We start from the raw sequence: 15,142 nt of genomic DNA, 5'->3' as shown, positions 1-15,142 counted from the left end.
TAGTTTAGGCATGTAAACACATTGCTTTTCACCATACTCAGGCTTTGTTTCTCCTTCTGGTCTTGGTTTACTGTAACCAGTGCTTGGCTTTGCTTCTCCTTCTTCCGACTTTTCACCATGCTCAAGCTCCGCTTCTACTTCTAGTTCCATCTTGTAAAGGCTTGGTTTTTCACCATAGTTGGGCTTTGGCTGAGGACTCCAGCATCAGAATGATCCTATTTAGATGAATCAGCAAAAGAAAGCACAAGCAATGACCCAATGACAGGAGGAGAAGCCATAATAATGGCAAGCAAAGACGACGAGACAGCAATGACTAAAACTATTTACCCTGCATATGTGTAGACAAAGAGAATATTGCAAGCTATCCTATATAGCGGCTTTTATAAGGGAAAATATTTGGTGTAACAAAGCCATAAGTTATTGCCAGTGACTCATGAAAGATGTAGAAACTCCTAGCATGATTCATACCATGCGATTATGGACTTGGTTACCACTAACTAACGTGCATAACTGCCAACATTACAAAGGCCATGTACACCAAATATCATGCAATCACATAGGTTTTAGCCTTATATTCCAAACAATGACATTCTGTGACACTTTGTACTAATATATAATTCAATAATAATTCATTATAAATAAATACTCGAGATTTTAAATTTAAATTATGTTTTTTTGGTATTATAATGATTTAAATTCAAGGAAAAGTGAGCACTCGACCAATAAGCAATAACTTAATATTACAAATATTAATATTTAGTTATAATAGTTATAACTATTAGTACAAATCTCCGGTAAAGAAAATCTCGAACACACAAACGAAACTCGAACAGAAAAAGAAGAAATAGGACAAGGCTCCAAGGCGTGTATCAAGTCACTATCTTTAAGGTTATATTCGTCCCCACCTATTTTCGGTGTGCAAATGAGTTCCAAGCAAATTAACCTCGAGGATACAGTGAAGCCAATGACTATTTGCGTTTTGCACTGACGAGAATAGTCCACTACACACTGAGCAATGTATGACAAGAAACTCAATTTCTATAAAGGATTTCTGCAGTAATACTTTATAAAATAATCTAATAATATTTGAAAATGAAGAAAGGAAAGAAAGAATATTAGAATTTGTTGGTGTGTTTTCTAAATGAAATCTCATTCCTATTTATAAGAATTTTCGTGTCTCTTCATAGAGACATCTTTCATCAATAGGTGTATTTACGAATAATAATATCTTTAAAATAAACACATAATTATTCATTTAATATTATAACTATTCAAATAATATTATTTAAATAGTTATAATTATTTTTCAAAAAATAAAATAATATAACTTTTGATTAATTACACTCATTCATTTATAGTTAGTGGAACTCTATAAATATTTGAAAATGTTCCAACAATCTCCCCCATTTTCAAAATATTTTGGATTTTGATATTCTTGGAAATCAATTTGCATAAATGAAGGTATCTTACGATTGAACCTTCACTTAGTGAAAACATGTTAAAGTTAATCGAAATAGCATGGTAGACTAAGCTTTAAACCTACTATTCCATTTGATTAACCGAACACATCTCACACAATAATTTTAACATCGGTCAATGCATAGTATCTAGGGACACTATTATGGCCATGTGTCTATGTCCTCTTTTCATGAGTGGTGTCAGAGTCAAGCCCTTGAGCTCCTAGAAGCGGCCACACTTCCACTCACATAGGTAGATCCCATCAAGAGTGTTCCCGTAATTATAACACTCTAACATATTTATGTTATGGTTTCATTAAAAGTAATTACTCATCCTTCCCTTATCATTACGGGTATCTAGCACTTTAATCTTAGGATGGATTTATTTATATTGCTAACAGTCGCATACTAATGATGTACTTTGTCTCATTGAACTCAAGACTTGATGTTATACCAAGCTTTGAGTCAAATTTCCATCATGGGTGACTCTAATTAATGGGCTTGAGTCTCATCCTTTTTTAGGCCATTTTTACTGCATCTCTATAACAAGACTTTTTGTCAAAGCATTCACCAAATTTTCACTTGACCTCACATAATTAATAGTAATCACTCCATCAGAGATTAATTGTCGAACATAACTATGTCTTAATCCAATGTGTCTAGACTTTCCATTATATACTTGGCAATATGCCTTTTCTAAAGTAACCTCACTATCACAATAGATAGAAATAGGTGAAATTGGCTTAGGCCGTAAAGGTACATCATAAAGCAAATTTCTTAACCATTTTGCTTCTTTAGATGCAGCGGCTAATGCAATAAATTCTGTTGCCATGGTGGAATCATTAATACATGTTTATTTCTTGGAACCCCAAGAAATGACTCATCCACTAAGAATGAAGATCCATCCACTAGTAGATGCATGATCTTCCAAACTTGTAATCCAACTAGCATCTGAATACCTTTCTAAAATTGGAGGATATCCATTGTAACACAATCCATAGTTAATAGTTTTCTTTAAGTACCTAAGTACTCTATTCAAAGCTTGCCAATGCAAACTACTTGGATTACTTGTGTACCTACTCAATTTTCCAACAACATATGCAATATCTGGTCTTGTACAAGTCATTATGTATATAAGACAACCAATTAGACTTGCAAATTTCAATTGATCAATTTTCCTATCAGTATTAGATATTAATTTTATTTGAGGATCCATGGGTGTAGATGCTGGTATACAGTTGAAAAGATCAAACTTTTTAAGCACATTTTTAATGTAATGTGATTGTGATAAAGTTATAGTATTTTCATCTCGAGTTATTTTAATTCCAAGAATAACATCTGTTACACCCATATCCTTCATAGCAAAGTTGTTTGACAAGAATTTCTTTGTGTTTTCTATTTGTTCCAAATCCGTGCCAAAAATGAGCATGTCATCTATATATAAGCAAATTATGACACCTTTTCTATTTTCAAATTTGCTATATATGCACTTATCGGATTCATTTATTTTATAGCCATTAGCTAAAACAACCTTGTCAAACTTTTGCTGCCATTGTTTTGGTGCTTGTTTAAGTCCATATAAAGATTTAACAAGCTTACATACCTTATGCTCTTATCTTGGAACAACAAATCCTTCTGGTTGCTCCATGTACACTTCCTCTTCCAATTCACCATTTAAAAATGCAGTTTTAACATCCATTTGGTAAACAACTAGATTATATATAAAGGTAAGTGATATTAAGAGCCTAATTGTAGCAATTCTTGCTACTGGAGCATAGGTATCAAAGTAATCAATACCTTGTTTTTATGTAAAACCTTTGGCTACCAACCTTGCTTTAAATTTATCAATGGTTCCATTGACCTTCATTTTCTTTTTGAAGATCCATTTACAACCTATTGGTTTGGAACCTGGTGGAAGATCAACTAAGATCCATGTTGACACCATTTTTTTGATAAAACGGGGTCGACTTAGATTTTGAAAAAGAAAATAAAAATGGGAGTCGCCACCAATCTTTTTTGATGAGGTGTGATCAGGTCACATCGTAAAACGGTTGTTTTTAATAATCGATTTAGATTTATTAAAACAATGCTTTTGGTTTGCGAAATTCAGAGAAACAGGTTCGGGAGTCAGTTACGCACGAGGAAGGGTTAGCACCCTCGATACGCCCAAAATTGGTACCTAGTTGATTACTTAAAGTCTTGGTGTCGAAAATTAAAAACTTGAAAAGAATTTAAAAATACGATCCCTCTTTATATTGTGTTATTTTAAAATTACTCGAATAAATCAAAATGGAAAATGCCTCATTATCTCGGAGTAACAAGATGTCACATCTAGTAAGTTAGGACACGACACCTCGTATTTTTTAGAGTAAGCTTACCTTTTATTTTTTATTTAAACCTCATTTATTTCAATTTAAAAAGGATATTCAGTTATTTAGGTTTAACGCGAGAAAAATCGAAACCCAGTAAGTTAGGGCACGACTTCTCGAATTTCCAAATACGAAATATTGCCTTTATTATTTTTTGAAAAATCCTCGTCTCGAGAAAACAACGTGTCATATCCAATGCGTTAGGACACAACGAATTGAATTCTCGATAATGAGCTTTTTATTTATGTTTTTTGATTAAAAAGCGTTTTTGATTATTTAGATTCAACGAAGAAAATTGGAATCCAATACGTTAGGGCTCAATCCTCTCGAATCTAAACATGAAATTTTGCTTATTTGAAAGTTGAAACTTATGCGTCGAGATAAATTAATCTAACTTGAAATAGTAGAAATGAAACACGAGGTTAATATGTGTTCAAAGCAATATTGAATGCAATAGTATAAAAATAATATGAGCAATAATAATAAGAATGAATGAATAAAAAGGGGACAAATTCATAATATGCAAAATAACAAGTATAATCAAATAAAATTATGACATTCATTTAAAGTAATAATAAAACATAAATAAATAAAGGAAATGAACAAAATTGTAAAATGTAAAATGTATATATATATATATATATGTGTGTATTAAAATTATGAAGTATAAAGAAAAATATATGTGGATATATATGTATATGAATTGTAAAATATATGAAAAATATGTATGTTTATACGAGTTATAAAATATAAAAACTATATATGTAAAAGAGGGGTATATTTTAAAATATAAAGAATATATATAGGTATATATATATATATATTTGTAAAAATAACATATGTATGTAGATATATAGGTGTGTATAAATTATAAAATATATAGAAATGTAAGCATGCTTATATATATATATATAATATATATAAGTAAGTTATAAAAATATGTACATGTATACGTGTGTATATATATATATTATAAAATGTATGTATGTATATATAAATTATAAAGTATATATAAAATAAGTATGTATACAAACCAAATATATGTATGTATATACATGATTGAATCTAAAATTAAATGGTATAAATAAGTAAATAATAATAATAATAATAATAATAATAATAATAATAATAACGATATGATAATAATAATAATAATAGCCTAATTAATTTAATAATAAAATAACAATAGAAAAGGATTAAATTGTGACACGTACGAAAGGAAGGGGACCAAAACAGTAAATATCTTGCCCTCCAAAACGCATCACTTTGAGTGGGACTAAAATGAAACAAAAGTAAAATTATGCAGCTAAATTAAAATAAAGGAAAAGAAAGAAAAAGGGGCCGAATTGCAAAGCGTCGCAAAGGCAAAAGGACTGCGCGCGAAAATATACCATTTGATGAAAACACGCGGATCCTCTAGGCGGGTCGGGTCACACGCGGGTCGTCCCTATAAACGACGTTGTTTTGGCGCTTGGAGCTATGGCCCAAAACGACGCCGTTTTGTAAGGCTATAAAAGCCCAAAAAACTTTTTAAAAAAATCATTTTAAACCATTTTAAAAGAAAAAAAATTTTCAACTCCCTTTTTCCTCTGAAGAGCCTCCTTAGCTGGCCATGCCCCGATCACTAGCCACCGCGTCGGCCGTTGGTCACTGGCGACGGCGCCGCCATCTGCGGTGGCCGGAAAAGGGCAAAACCTCCAAATCTATCCTTCTGACCCCCCTGAATCCAAATCTGGGGCCAAAAACAAAAACACCCTAAAAGCTCAATAAACCTTTCGGTTTCCAGCCACCTATCCTCGGAGATGACTTCCTCAGCCGTCCACGGCGGCGTTGTGAACCCGAATACGGGTAAGTTCTTCCTTTTTTTTACTTTTATGTGTAGAATATATGTATAAAAAATAAAATAAACAAAAAAATGAAAGAGAAATTAAAATGACAAAAAATAGAAACCTTTGAATTGATTTTCGTTCTCTTTGTATTCTGTTGTCTGTAAAAAAATTACATAGTTATTTTCGTGGCTTTTATAGCCACGATTACATTGCTATCACTGTTCTTTTGCTTTTGTATCTGTTATTGTCTCTGTTGCCCTTCCGTTTTTGTCTCTCTTTTTGCTCTGTTTGAAGTTATATGGCAAGGTCAACTTGTTGTTTTGGTGCAAGGCTGACAAGTGGTAGCAGACCTCGAGCGACATACGCGCTGCGGAGGCACGTGGGTGGCAGCAGGGGAGCGGCGCATGAGCATTAGGGTTAGGGTTTCATTTGTGTTTTATTAAAACTTAGTCAATGTTTTGGGCCGTCGGGCTTTTGGATTGTAACTTGGGTTTTAAATTTTAATTTGGGCTAGTATTGTAATGTGAACTGAACTATTATTTGGGTTTTTTTTGTTTTGATTCTTGGGCCCCCGGCAAATTTGGGCTATTACAATCCAAGTTTGATTTCCCATTATTGAATCCATCTCATCATTTATTGCTTCTTTCCAAAAATCAGAGTCTTGAGATTTCATTGCCTCTTCAAATGTAATAGGATTAGAGTCCGTAATATAACAATAAGGTATCTTATTGAATATACTTTCACATTTTCCTTCTACAATAAACATAATGAAATCTAGTCTGAAATCTTTGACCTTTTTAATCCTCTTACTTCTTCTTAATTCTTGACAAGATTCATCATTATTATCAATTTGTTCCAATGGAATCTCATTCTCATTTGAAGAATGAATCAATTGTTGTCGCTGTAATTGTCTTGATATAGAATTAAATCTATTTTCATCAAAAATAACATCTCTTGATTCAATAACAGTATTAATTGAAATTGAATCATTTGGTTTAATTACCATAAACCTATATGCCTTTCTATTATGTGCATAACCTATAAATATGCATTCAATTCCTCTTTCACCTAACTTTACGTTTAGGTGTTGGAATTTTGACAATAGCTCTACAACCTCAAACCTTCAAATAATAAAAGTTTGGTTTCCTTTTCTTCCATTATTCATAGGTGGTTATTTTAGTTTCCTTATTAGGAACTCTATTCAATATATGACAAGTTGTTAGAATAGCTTCTCCCCAAAAACCTTGTCCAAGACCTGAATATGATAACATTGAATTTACCATTTTAGTCAAGAATCTATTTTTCCTTTCAACTACACCATTTTGTTGTGGTGTGTAAAGGGCTGAAACTTGATGGACAATTCCAGTGGATTCAAAATAACTTGGATTATAGTATTCTCCACCTCTATCAGATCTTAAGCACTTGATAAATGATTTACACTGAAGTTCAACTTCAGATTTATAAACTTTAAATTTATCAAGCGTTTCATCTTTTGAATGCAATAAATATACATAACAATATCTAGAACAATCATCAATAAAAGTAAAAAAAAATTTCTTTCCACCTAATGTAGGAGTATTATGCATGTCACATAATTCACTATGTATCAAATCAAGCAATTTTGTTTTCCTTTTAACCTTAGGGAAAGGGTTTCTTGTAATTTTAGTCAACATACATGTATTGCATTTTCAATATTATTATTAAAAGCAGTAATTAAATCTAACTTAAACATGTTATTCAATTTTCTATAATTCAAATGACCTAATCTATAATGCCACAAACAAAAGATTCAATCATATAAGCGAAATAGTATTTTTATTCTTATTAATAATATTGAGTTTGAACATACTCTCATACATATACCCTTTTCCCCACAAAAATTCCTCCCTTAGATAAAATAAACTTATCTACCTTAAAAACAAGTTTGAAACCAAACTTATTCAATAGACTTCTAGACACTAAATTCTTCCTAACTTCTGGTACATAATATACATCATTTAAGGTTAAAACCTTTCCAGAAGTGAATTGTAGTTCAACAGACCCTTTGCCTCTGATTGCTGCGGTGGAAAAATTTCCGATGTACAAGACATTAACATTTTCACATTGTGTGAACTTTGTGAACATGCTTTTATCTTTGCACACATGTTTGGTTGCTCCGACATCAATCCACCATGTATTATCATCTTGTGCCATATTAATTCTAGATATCATTGCAACGAACTTTTCGTTATTATCAGCCTTAAAAGATGATTTCTTCTTTAAAAATCGACATTCATTCTTGAAATGTCCCTGCTTTCTACAATGATAGCATGAGCCCTTTTGTTTCTTTTTGAACTTAGGTGCTCTATCAGTTTGTTTGAACTTTCTCTTGAATGGTTTAGTAGTCTGTACTTCCTTCATAACATGTACTTTTGCATTTTCAAAATTTAGGTTCTGATCTTGTTTTCAATATTCTTCTTCAATACGAAGATGATTTACCAAAGCCTCAAGAGATATTTCCTCTTTCTTATATTTTAGACTTCTTTTAAAGTCTTTCCAAAATAGAGGAAGTTTGTCTATTATGGAGGATACAACAATCATTTCATCCATTTTCATATTATATTGCTTGAATTGTTTCAACATCTTTTCAATATCACAGAATTATTCCATAACAGAACAATCATCAACCATTTGACAATTATTGAAACGAATGACAAGAAATTTCTTACTTGTAACATTTTCGGTCATGCATATTGTTTCTAATTTATCCCATAATTCTTTAGCGGTGACCTCGTTTTGGTAGGTGTCGAACAAATCATCAGATAAACCATTCAATATGTGGCCCATGCACATGTAATCAGCATTGTCCCATTTCTGTCTTTCTCGGGTTGCAGCAACAGATTCGTTATCATTCTCTCCAGGTCTTGGAGTATCCAAAACATAAGCAATCTTCAAAGTTGATAATAAGAAGTGCATCTTTTTCTACCATCGTTGAAAATTGTCACCATCAAATCGATCAAGTTTGAAAAAGTTGGAAGCTAACTCCATTAGTGTTCCACTTTCATGTGTTGTGGTAGTCATCATGAATTATATAACCTTAAATTTGTTAGTACAATCTCCGGTGAAGAAAATCTCGAACACACAAACGAAACTCGAACAGAAAAAGAAGAAATAGGACAAGGCTCCAAGGCGTGTACCAAGTCACTATCTTTAAGTTTATATTCGTCCCCACCTATTTTCGGTGTGCAAATGAGTTCCAAGCAAATTAACCTCGAGGATAAAATGAAGCCAATGACTATTTGCTTTTTACATTGACGAGAATAGCCCACTATACACTGAGCAATGTATGACAAGAAACTCAATTTCTATAAAGGATTTCTGCAGCAATACTTTATAAAATAATCTAATAATATTAGAAAATGAAGGAATGAAAGAAAGAATATTAGAATTTGTTGGTGTGTTTTCCAAATGAAATCTCATTCCTATTTATAGGAATTTTCATGTCTCTTCATAGAGACATCTTTCATCAATAAGTGTCTTTCGAATAATAATGTTTTAAAATAAACATATAATTATTCATTTAATATTATACCTATTCAAATAATATTATTTAAATAGTTATAATTCTTTTCAAAAATAAAATAATATAACTTTTGATTAATTACACTCATTCATTTATAGTTATTGGAACACTATAAATATTTGAAAATATTCAACAATAGTTAATTAATATTTAATTATATTAAATAGATTTATTGATATTTATTTATAAATCATTTATAATTTTATTTTATTTAATAATAATGATGTATAATATTATTATTTATAAGAATAACATTTAACATTTGATTAATTATAATATTATTATTCCATCTACGTCTCGAGGCTGTTATTTTAGTCTCTCTTAAATTCTCCAATGCCATTGAACCAAAATAGAAGTTTTTATCTATTTTGGTACGTGAGTGCATATTATATATATCCTCTTTGATGATTTTCTTTTTAAGTGTTTAATTCTTGGGTTTTCGAGGCTATTATTTTAGTTGTTATATTCTCCAATGCCATTGAATTAAAATATAAGTTTTTTTTCGATGATCAACTGTCCGTCACAAAAGAATCAATTACCACTACAAATAAAAACCTAGTTTCAACCAAAACATATATTTTCTTTCTTTGCTGATGGTGACGAGTAATATAGGTTTAGGCTTTCAGGCTTTCAAATTATATACATCCGAATTTTATGTATTAATATTTTCCCTAACTCTTTGGGTAGGATTATAACTTTTAATTTACTTGCTTATCAAAGAAAAAAACCGAAAATAATAATTTTCCTTATTATTACTTATGAAAGTAAAATATATTTCCTAATTTTTCTTACAGTTTTTAAATAAAATAAGGAGGTATTAAAACACAACTAAAACAGTCTTTCCTTTTAAAGCTAATCAACTTTTATTTATGTTTTTAAGGTTTATCTATTTAGGTGTGCACGTTATATATCCTCTAAATGCTTTTTGATGATATTTAAATTTATTTTATTCAGTGTTTAATTCTTGGGTTTTCTTGGTGTGAGCAATGGATGAAGCAAGACCGGGAAGAAGAGGGGCCGGTCGAAGAAGGATTGAGATTAAGCGAATACCGAACCAAAAGAAACGATGGGTGACTTTTTCGAAGCGGAAAAAGGGTTTACTAAGCAAAGCTGCTCGATTGTCATCGATCACTGGGGAAGACATTGGTGTTGTCATTATTTCAGAGCAAGGTAGGTTTTATATTTCCGATAACGCCGATGCAGTTATTGATCGTTATCTGTCGATAGAAGCTGGTAAAGATAATAATGGTGATGGTCGTAATCAAGGAATTGTTGAAGATGATAATATCTATGATGGTGATGGTCTTGATGATGGTGTTACTCTTCGTCTTTTTCCTCAAGAAATTGGTCAAGACGATGATCATAATGATGATGGGAGATTTGGGAATGGAAGAGTGATGGATAAGCAAGGGTTGAACTTGAACCAGAGGGATAATGTTTGGAAGATCAATGATGGGGAGATTAAGGGTGAGAATTGTTTCATGGATCTAAATAAACCTCCTCACGATGATGATGATGATGATGGTGCTGCTGCTGATGATACGATGATCCCTTTTCTTTGAGAGCAGTGTAAGGCTTTTAATATTTGATTTTTTTCTTTTGTTTTCTTTTTATTGTAATCTTTTAGAAATTGAAGGCTAGTTTGATTTAAACAATTCTTTGAAAGTAGTAAAGGGTTTGAGATATTGAATTTTCTTACCTATAGGTCTTTGAGAAATTACAGATTATTTCCTTTTGTTTCGGATTCTTTTATGCTTAACCTTCCATTGATAACTAAAGAGTACGTATCGATATGCATAAGTAAAGGTCATTACACACCGACCAAAATATTTATTTAAAAAAAAAACATCACTCAGCAAAGAAAAAAATAAACCCAGAAATCAACTGCAGTTGCATCCTTCAATCAAATCCTAGTAACCATTAGGGACTGATTTAGGTTCAGAGGTGAAGAAGAAAGGCCGCAATGAATACAACTTGGTATGCTTCTGATTCAAAACACGATAGCCTGAAAAAGGAGCACCACTTATCCCTTTGTTTACATCTTTTGGAACATTGCAGCTTTCTAATGGAGACTTTTCAAGGAAAGCCTCGCAATCTTTAAGGTTTAAAGCAGATATTGTTGTAAAGAAGTAACCCTTTGCATACTGCATATTGGGACGGTTTTCTCCAGCCCAACCTCGTCAACTGCTACACACTTTACTTTTGCTGAAGCCCCTGCAATCATGGAATACATTAAATAAGAAAATTTCTGTTAGTAAAAAGCGTGAAATAGAATTGAACCAAAGTAAATACTATACACACAATGTTCAAAGCTGCATTACCTGCTATGGGATAGTAATTAGAACCTGATTTGCATAAAACGATCCCTTCAACACCGATGGGGAGTAGCTGTTCTTTCTCTTCAGGCTTTTCTTCTTCTGGTTTTTGTTAGAACAACATATGGTTTTCTCTCATATTTAGCCTTCCCTCCCTCTTCTTCTAGCTTGGACTTGTAAGTGTATTTTTTTGCTTCATAATTAGGCATGTAATTAGTGCTTGGGTTGGCATCATAGTAGGGCTTTGCTTCTCCTTCTAGCTTTGAACCATACACTGGTTTTACTTCACCTTCTGGCTTTGGCTTGTAATCAGGGATTGGTTTTGCTTCTCCTTGTGGCTTTGGCTTGTAATCTGTGCTTGGATTTGCATCATATTGGCTGTGCTTTGAAGTTGAACCATACTCAACCTTTGCTTCTACTTCTACTTCTAGTTTAGGCATGTAAACGCCTTGTTTTTCACCATACTCAGGCTTTGTTTCTCCTTCTGGCCGTGGCTTATTGTAACCAGTGCCTGACTTTGCTTCTCCTTCTTCCGACTTTGCACCATGCTCGAGCTCTGCTTCTACTTCTAGTTCCGTCTTGTAAAGGCTTGGTTTTTCACCATAGTTGGGCTTTGGCTGAGGACTGCCGGCATCATAATGATCATCTTTAGATGAATCAGCTAAAGCAAGCACAAGCAATGACAGGAGGAGAAGCCATAAGAATGGCAAGCAAAGACGACGAGACAAAGCCATGACTGTAAACTATTTACTGTGCAAATGTGTAGACCAAGAGAAACAAATATGAATATTGCAGGCTCTCCTGCATTACGGCTTTTATAAGGGAAATATTTGGTGTAACAAAGCCATAATTAGTTGTTGCCAATGACTCATGAAAAATGTAGGAACTGCTAGCACGATTCATACCATGCGATTGTAGACTTGGTTACCACTAACTACCGTGCATAATTGCCAACATTACAAAGGTCATGTACACCAAATATCATGCAATCAGACAGGTTTTAGCCTTATATTCCAAAAAATAACATTATGTGACACTTCATTGTGAATAAGCACTAATAATTTTATTCAAATATAATTAAATAATAATTCATTATAAATAAATACTTGAAATTTTAAATTTAAATTATGTTTTTTCTTGGTATTATAATGATTTAAATTTAAGGAAAAGTGAACACTCTACTAATAAGCAATAACTTAATATTACTAATATTAATATTTAATTATAATAGTTATAATTAATTAATATTTAATTATATTAAATATATTTATTAATAAGCACTAATAATTTCGCCTATTGTGGAAAATTTTCCATTGCTGCCTCCCGTAGAAGTCTGGGCCGTGTCTCAGTCGCAGTGTGGCTGATCATCCTCTCGGACCAGCTACTGATCATCGCCTTGGTAAGCTATTGCCTCACCAACTAGCTAATCAGACGCGAGCCCCTCCTCGGGCGGATTCCTCCTTTTGCTCCTCAGCCTACAGGGTATTAGCAACCGTTTCCAGCCGTTGTTCCCCTCCCAAGGGCAGGTTCTTATGTCACGGGCCGCAGTTCGAAGCCCGTGACCATCTTACCAAATGCATCCAATGGAGGTCTTGGGGATTATTTGGCCCACGAGAACTGACCCGATTCAAAGAGCGATTAGAGAAGCTAGTCAGATTAAAGCCTAGTTGGCCCGATAATGAAGACATGGCAACTTAGGTTGATATGGTAACTAATCTTAGAAGATAGAGGGAATCATATCTTGTAAAGATTAGATTAGATTTGATATGGCATGTCTTGTAAATCCCTAAAATAAAGGGATATGGCTAATCTCGTCCGTCGATGTAACTGTATCTTGACCGTCAGTTTTGGGGGAGCTCAACTATAAATAGAGAGCCTCCCCCTCAGTTGTACTCACTCCATTCATTGTTTCATTATTCTTTGTGAATAAAAGAATAGAGAGCATTTACTCAAACACTTTGCGAGCATTCTTTCTGTTGTTCTTCTTTTGGTATAAATCGCTTCCGCTCTTCAATTTGGTGCCTTGGAGGAGTTCTTAAGGAATCCTCACTTGAGTTAAGGCTGACTTAGGCGAGTTTGGACGAACGGATCGCCTAAGGCCGCACGGATCGCAAGAGAAAAATCTAGCCCCGTGACACTTACGCGTTACTCACCCGTCTATCACTGGAAACACCACTTCTCATCCGACTTGCATGTGTTAAGCATGCCGCCAGCATTGAGCCAGGATCGAACTCTCCATGAGATTCATAGTTGCATTACTTATAGCTTCCTTGTTCGTAGACAAAGCTGGTTCGGAATTCTCTTTTATTCCAAGGCATAACTTGTATCCATACGCTTCATATTCGCTTGGAGTTCTCTCCCGTCCCTACTCCTGTCGTTGTTCCATCACCGTTCATCATTGTTGACCCCTTTCATCCCCATCCCGCCATTCAACATTGCCAACTCATCCACTCCCATCTTGAAAAACAAATTTTCCTCCCCTCCCCTGCCGCCATTCATCATCGCTAGTGCCTCCCGACTTGACGTTCATCATTGTTGACCTATCCCCTCCCCTCTCGCCATTTATCATTGTGGAACCCCACCACCACCTCATATTTTTTCAACAATATTAAAAGTATCCATTTTTTCTCCCTTGATCTTGTAATTGGGATTTTTAGGATTTTTACATACACGCGTGCACACATATATATTTCTTGATTTTTTAAGAATAAATAAATATATTTCTTGGTGTTCTAATGTTTTTTCTTTATTCATTTGGTGCATTCTTTTATAACAAACGGTTTATGGAATTTATTTTAAGCATTTTTATTAGAAAATGTATTTTTGTTATATCATCTTTTTATTTTATTTTATTTAGTTTTATTCTGTTTAATTTCCATTATCCCTTCAAGTATAAAGAGTTACTTGTTTCACATTCTCATGTTAACAATAAGTTGTACAAGGATATGCATTTTCAGTTATAACATTAATGGACTAATTTTCTTTTTTTTTTTTTTTTTTGTTTTCATCTTGAATTGATGTGTATAGGATTCACAAAAGACTTTCCATTTCAAGTAAATAAATTGAGAAGTGTAGAACATAGGTAAGTTGCTTCTTAATTAGTTTAAGCTTATTCATTTAACTTTCAGCCAGGATATTTCTTAACATATAAAATTGTCTTATTAATGAAGTTTGACTAATGTCATTTGTTTGACACCCTTTTGGTTCCTCTCAATATTTTTTGCAATATTAATTTTATTGCAAGGGAAAGGGCATTGTTGACGACTTGATGTCAAAGAATAATTGATTTTGGTTTTAGAATTGATTAAAATTCAATTTAATTAATTAGATTTTTGTTTCTGCTAAGTAAAAGATCAATGATCTTTTTAAATGATGATCAGGGTGTAGATTTTGCAATTTAAATGACGGTTTTACACTTAGTTATTTTTATGATATAAACTTGCAATTTGCATTATGGTACACTTGGCACTTTTTGGTCTAAAGTTTATGATTTGAATTATATTGGTATTACTACTTGCTAATTGGATGTGAATTATTGTCTGGTTGAAGTTGAAAATAGTAAATATTAGGTAGAGGAACACATTTGATTTAGTTTAAATTTGCAAAATGG

The 15,142-nt window shown here is 32.8% G+C and overlaps 2 protein-coding genes across 2 annotated transcripts; one reads left to right on the top strand and one right to left on the bottom strand.

Annotated features, from left to right (window-relative positions):
• The first annotated feature begins 10,203 nt into the window (after positions 1-10,203).
• LOC105766252 (MADS-box transcription factor 21) lies at positions 10,204-10,907 on the top strand. Its single transcript, XM_012585630.2, has one exon. The coding sequence runs from the start codon at positions 10,204-10,206 to the stop codon at positions 10,777-10,779; it is 576 nt and encodes a 191-aa protein (XP_012441084.1). The 3' UTR covers positions 10,780-10,907.
• Positions 10,908-11,371: 464 nt separating this feature from the next.
• Positions 11,372-12,270, bottom strand: LOC105767096 (uncharacterized). Its single transcript, XM_052630708.1, has 2 exons — positions 11,539-12,270; positions 11,372-11,431 (listed from the first exon to the last, which is right to left on the bottom strand). The coding sequence occupies exon 1, from the start codon at positions 12,264-12,266 to the stop codon at positions 11,619-11,621; it is 648 nt and encodes a 215-aa protein (XP_052486668.1). The 5' UTR covers positions 12,267-12,270; the 3' UTR covers positions 11,372-11,431; positions 11,539-11,618.
• Between the last annotated feature and the right edge of the window lie 2,872 nt (positions 12,271-15,142).

This window comes from Gossypium raimondii, chromosome 5 (genome assembly GCF_025698545.1).
Source record: "Gossypium raimondii isolate GPD5lz chromosome 5, ASM2569854v1, whole genome shotgun sequence".
NCBI lineage: Eukaryota > Viridiplantae > Streptophyta > Magnoliopsida > Malvales > Malvaceae > Gossypium > Gossypium raimondii.
This window is presented reverse-complemented; position numbering and strand designations above follow the sequence as displayed.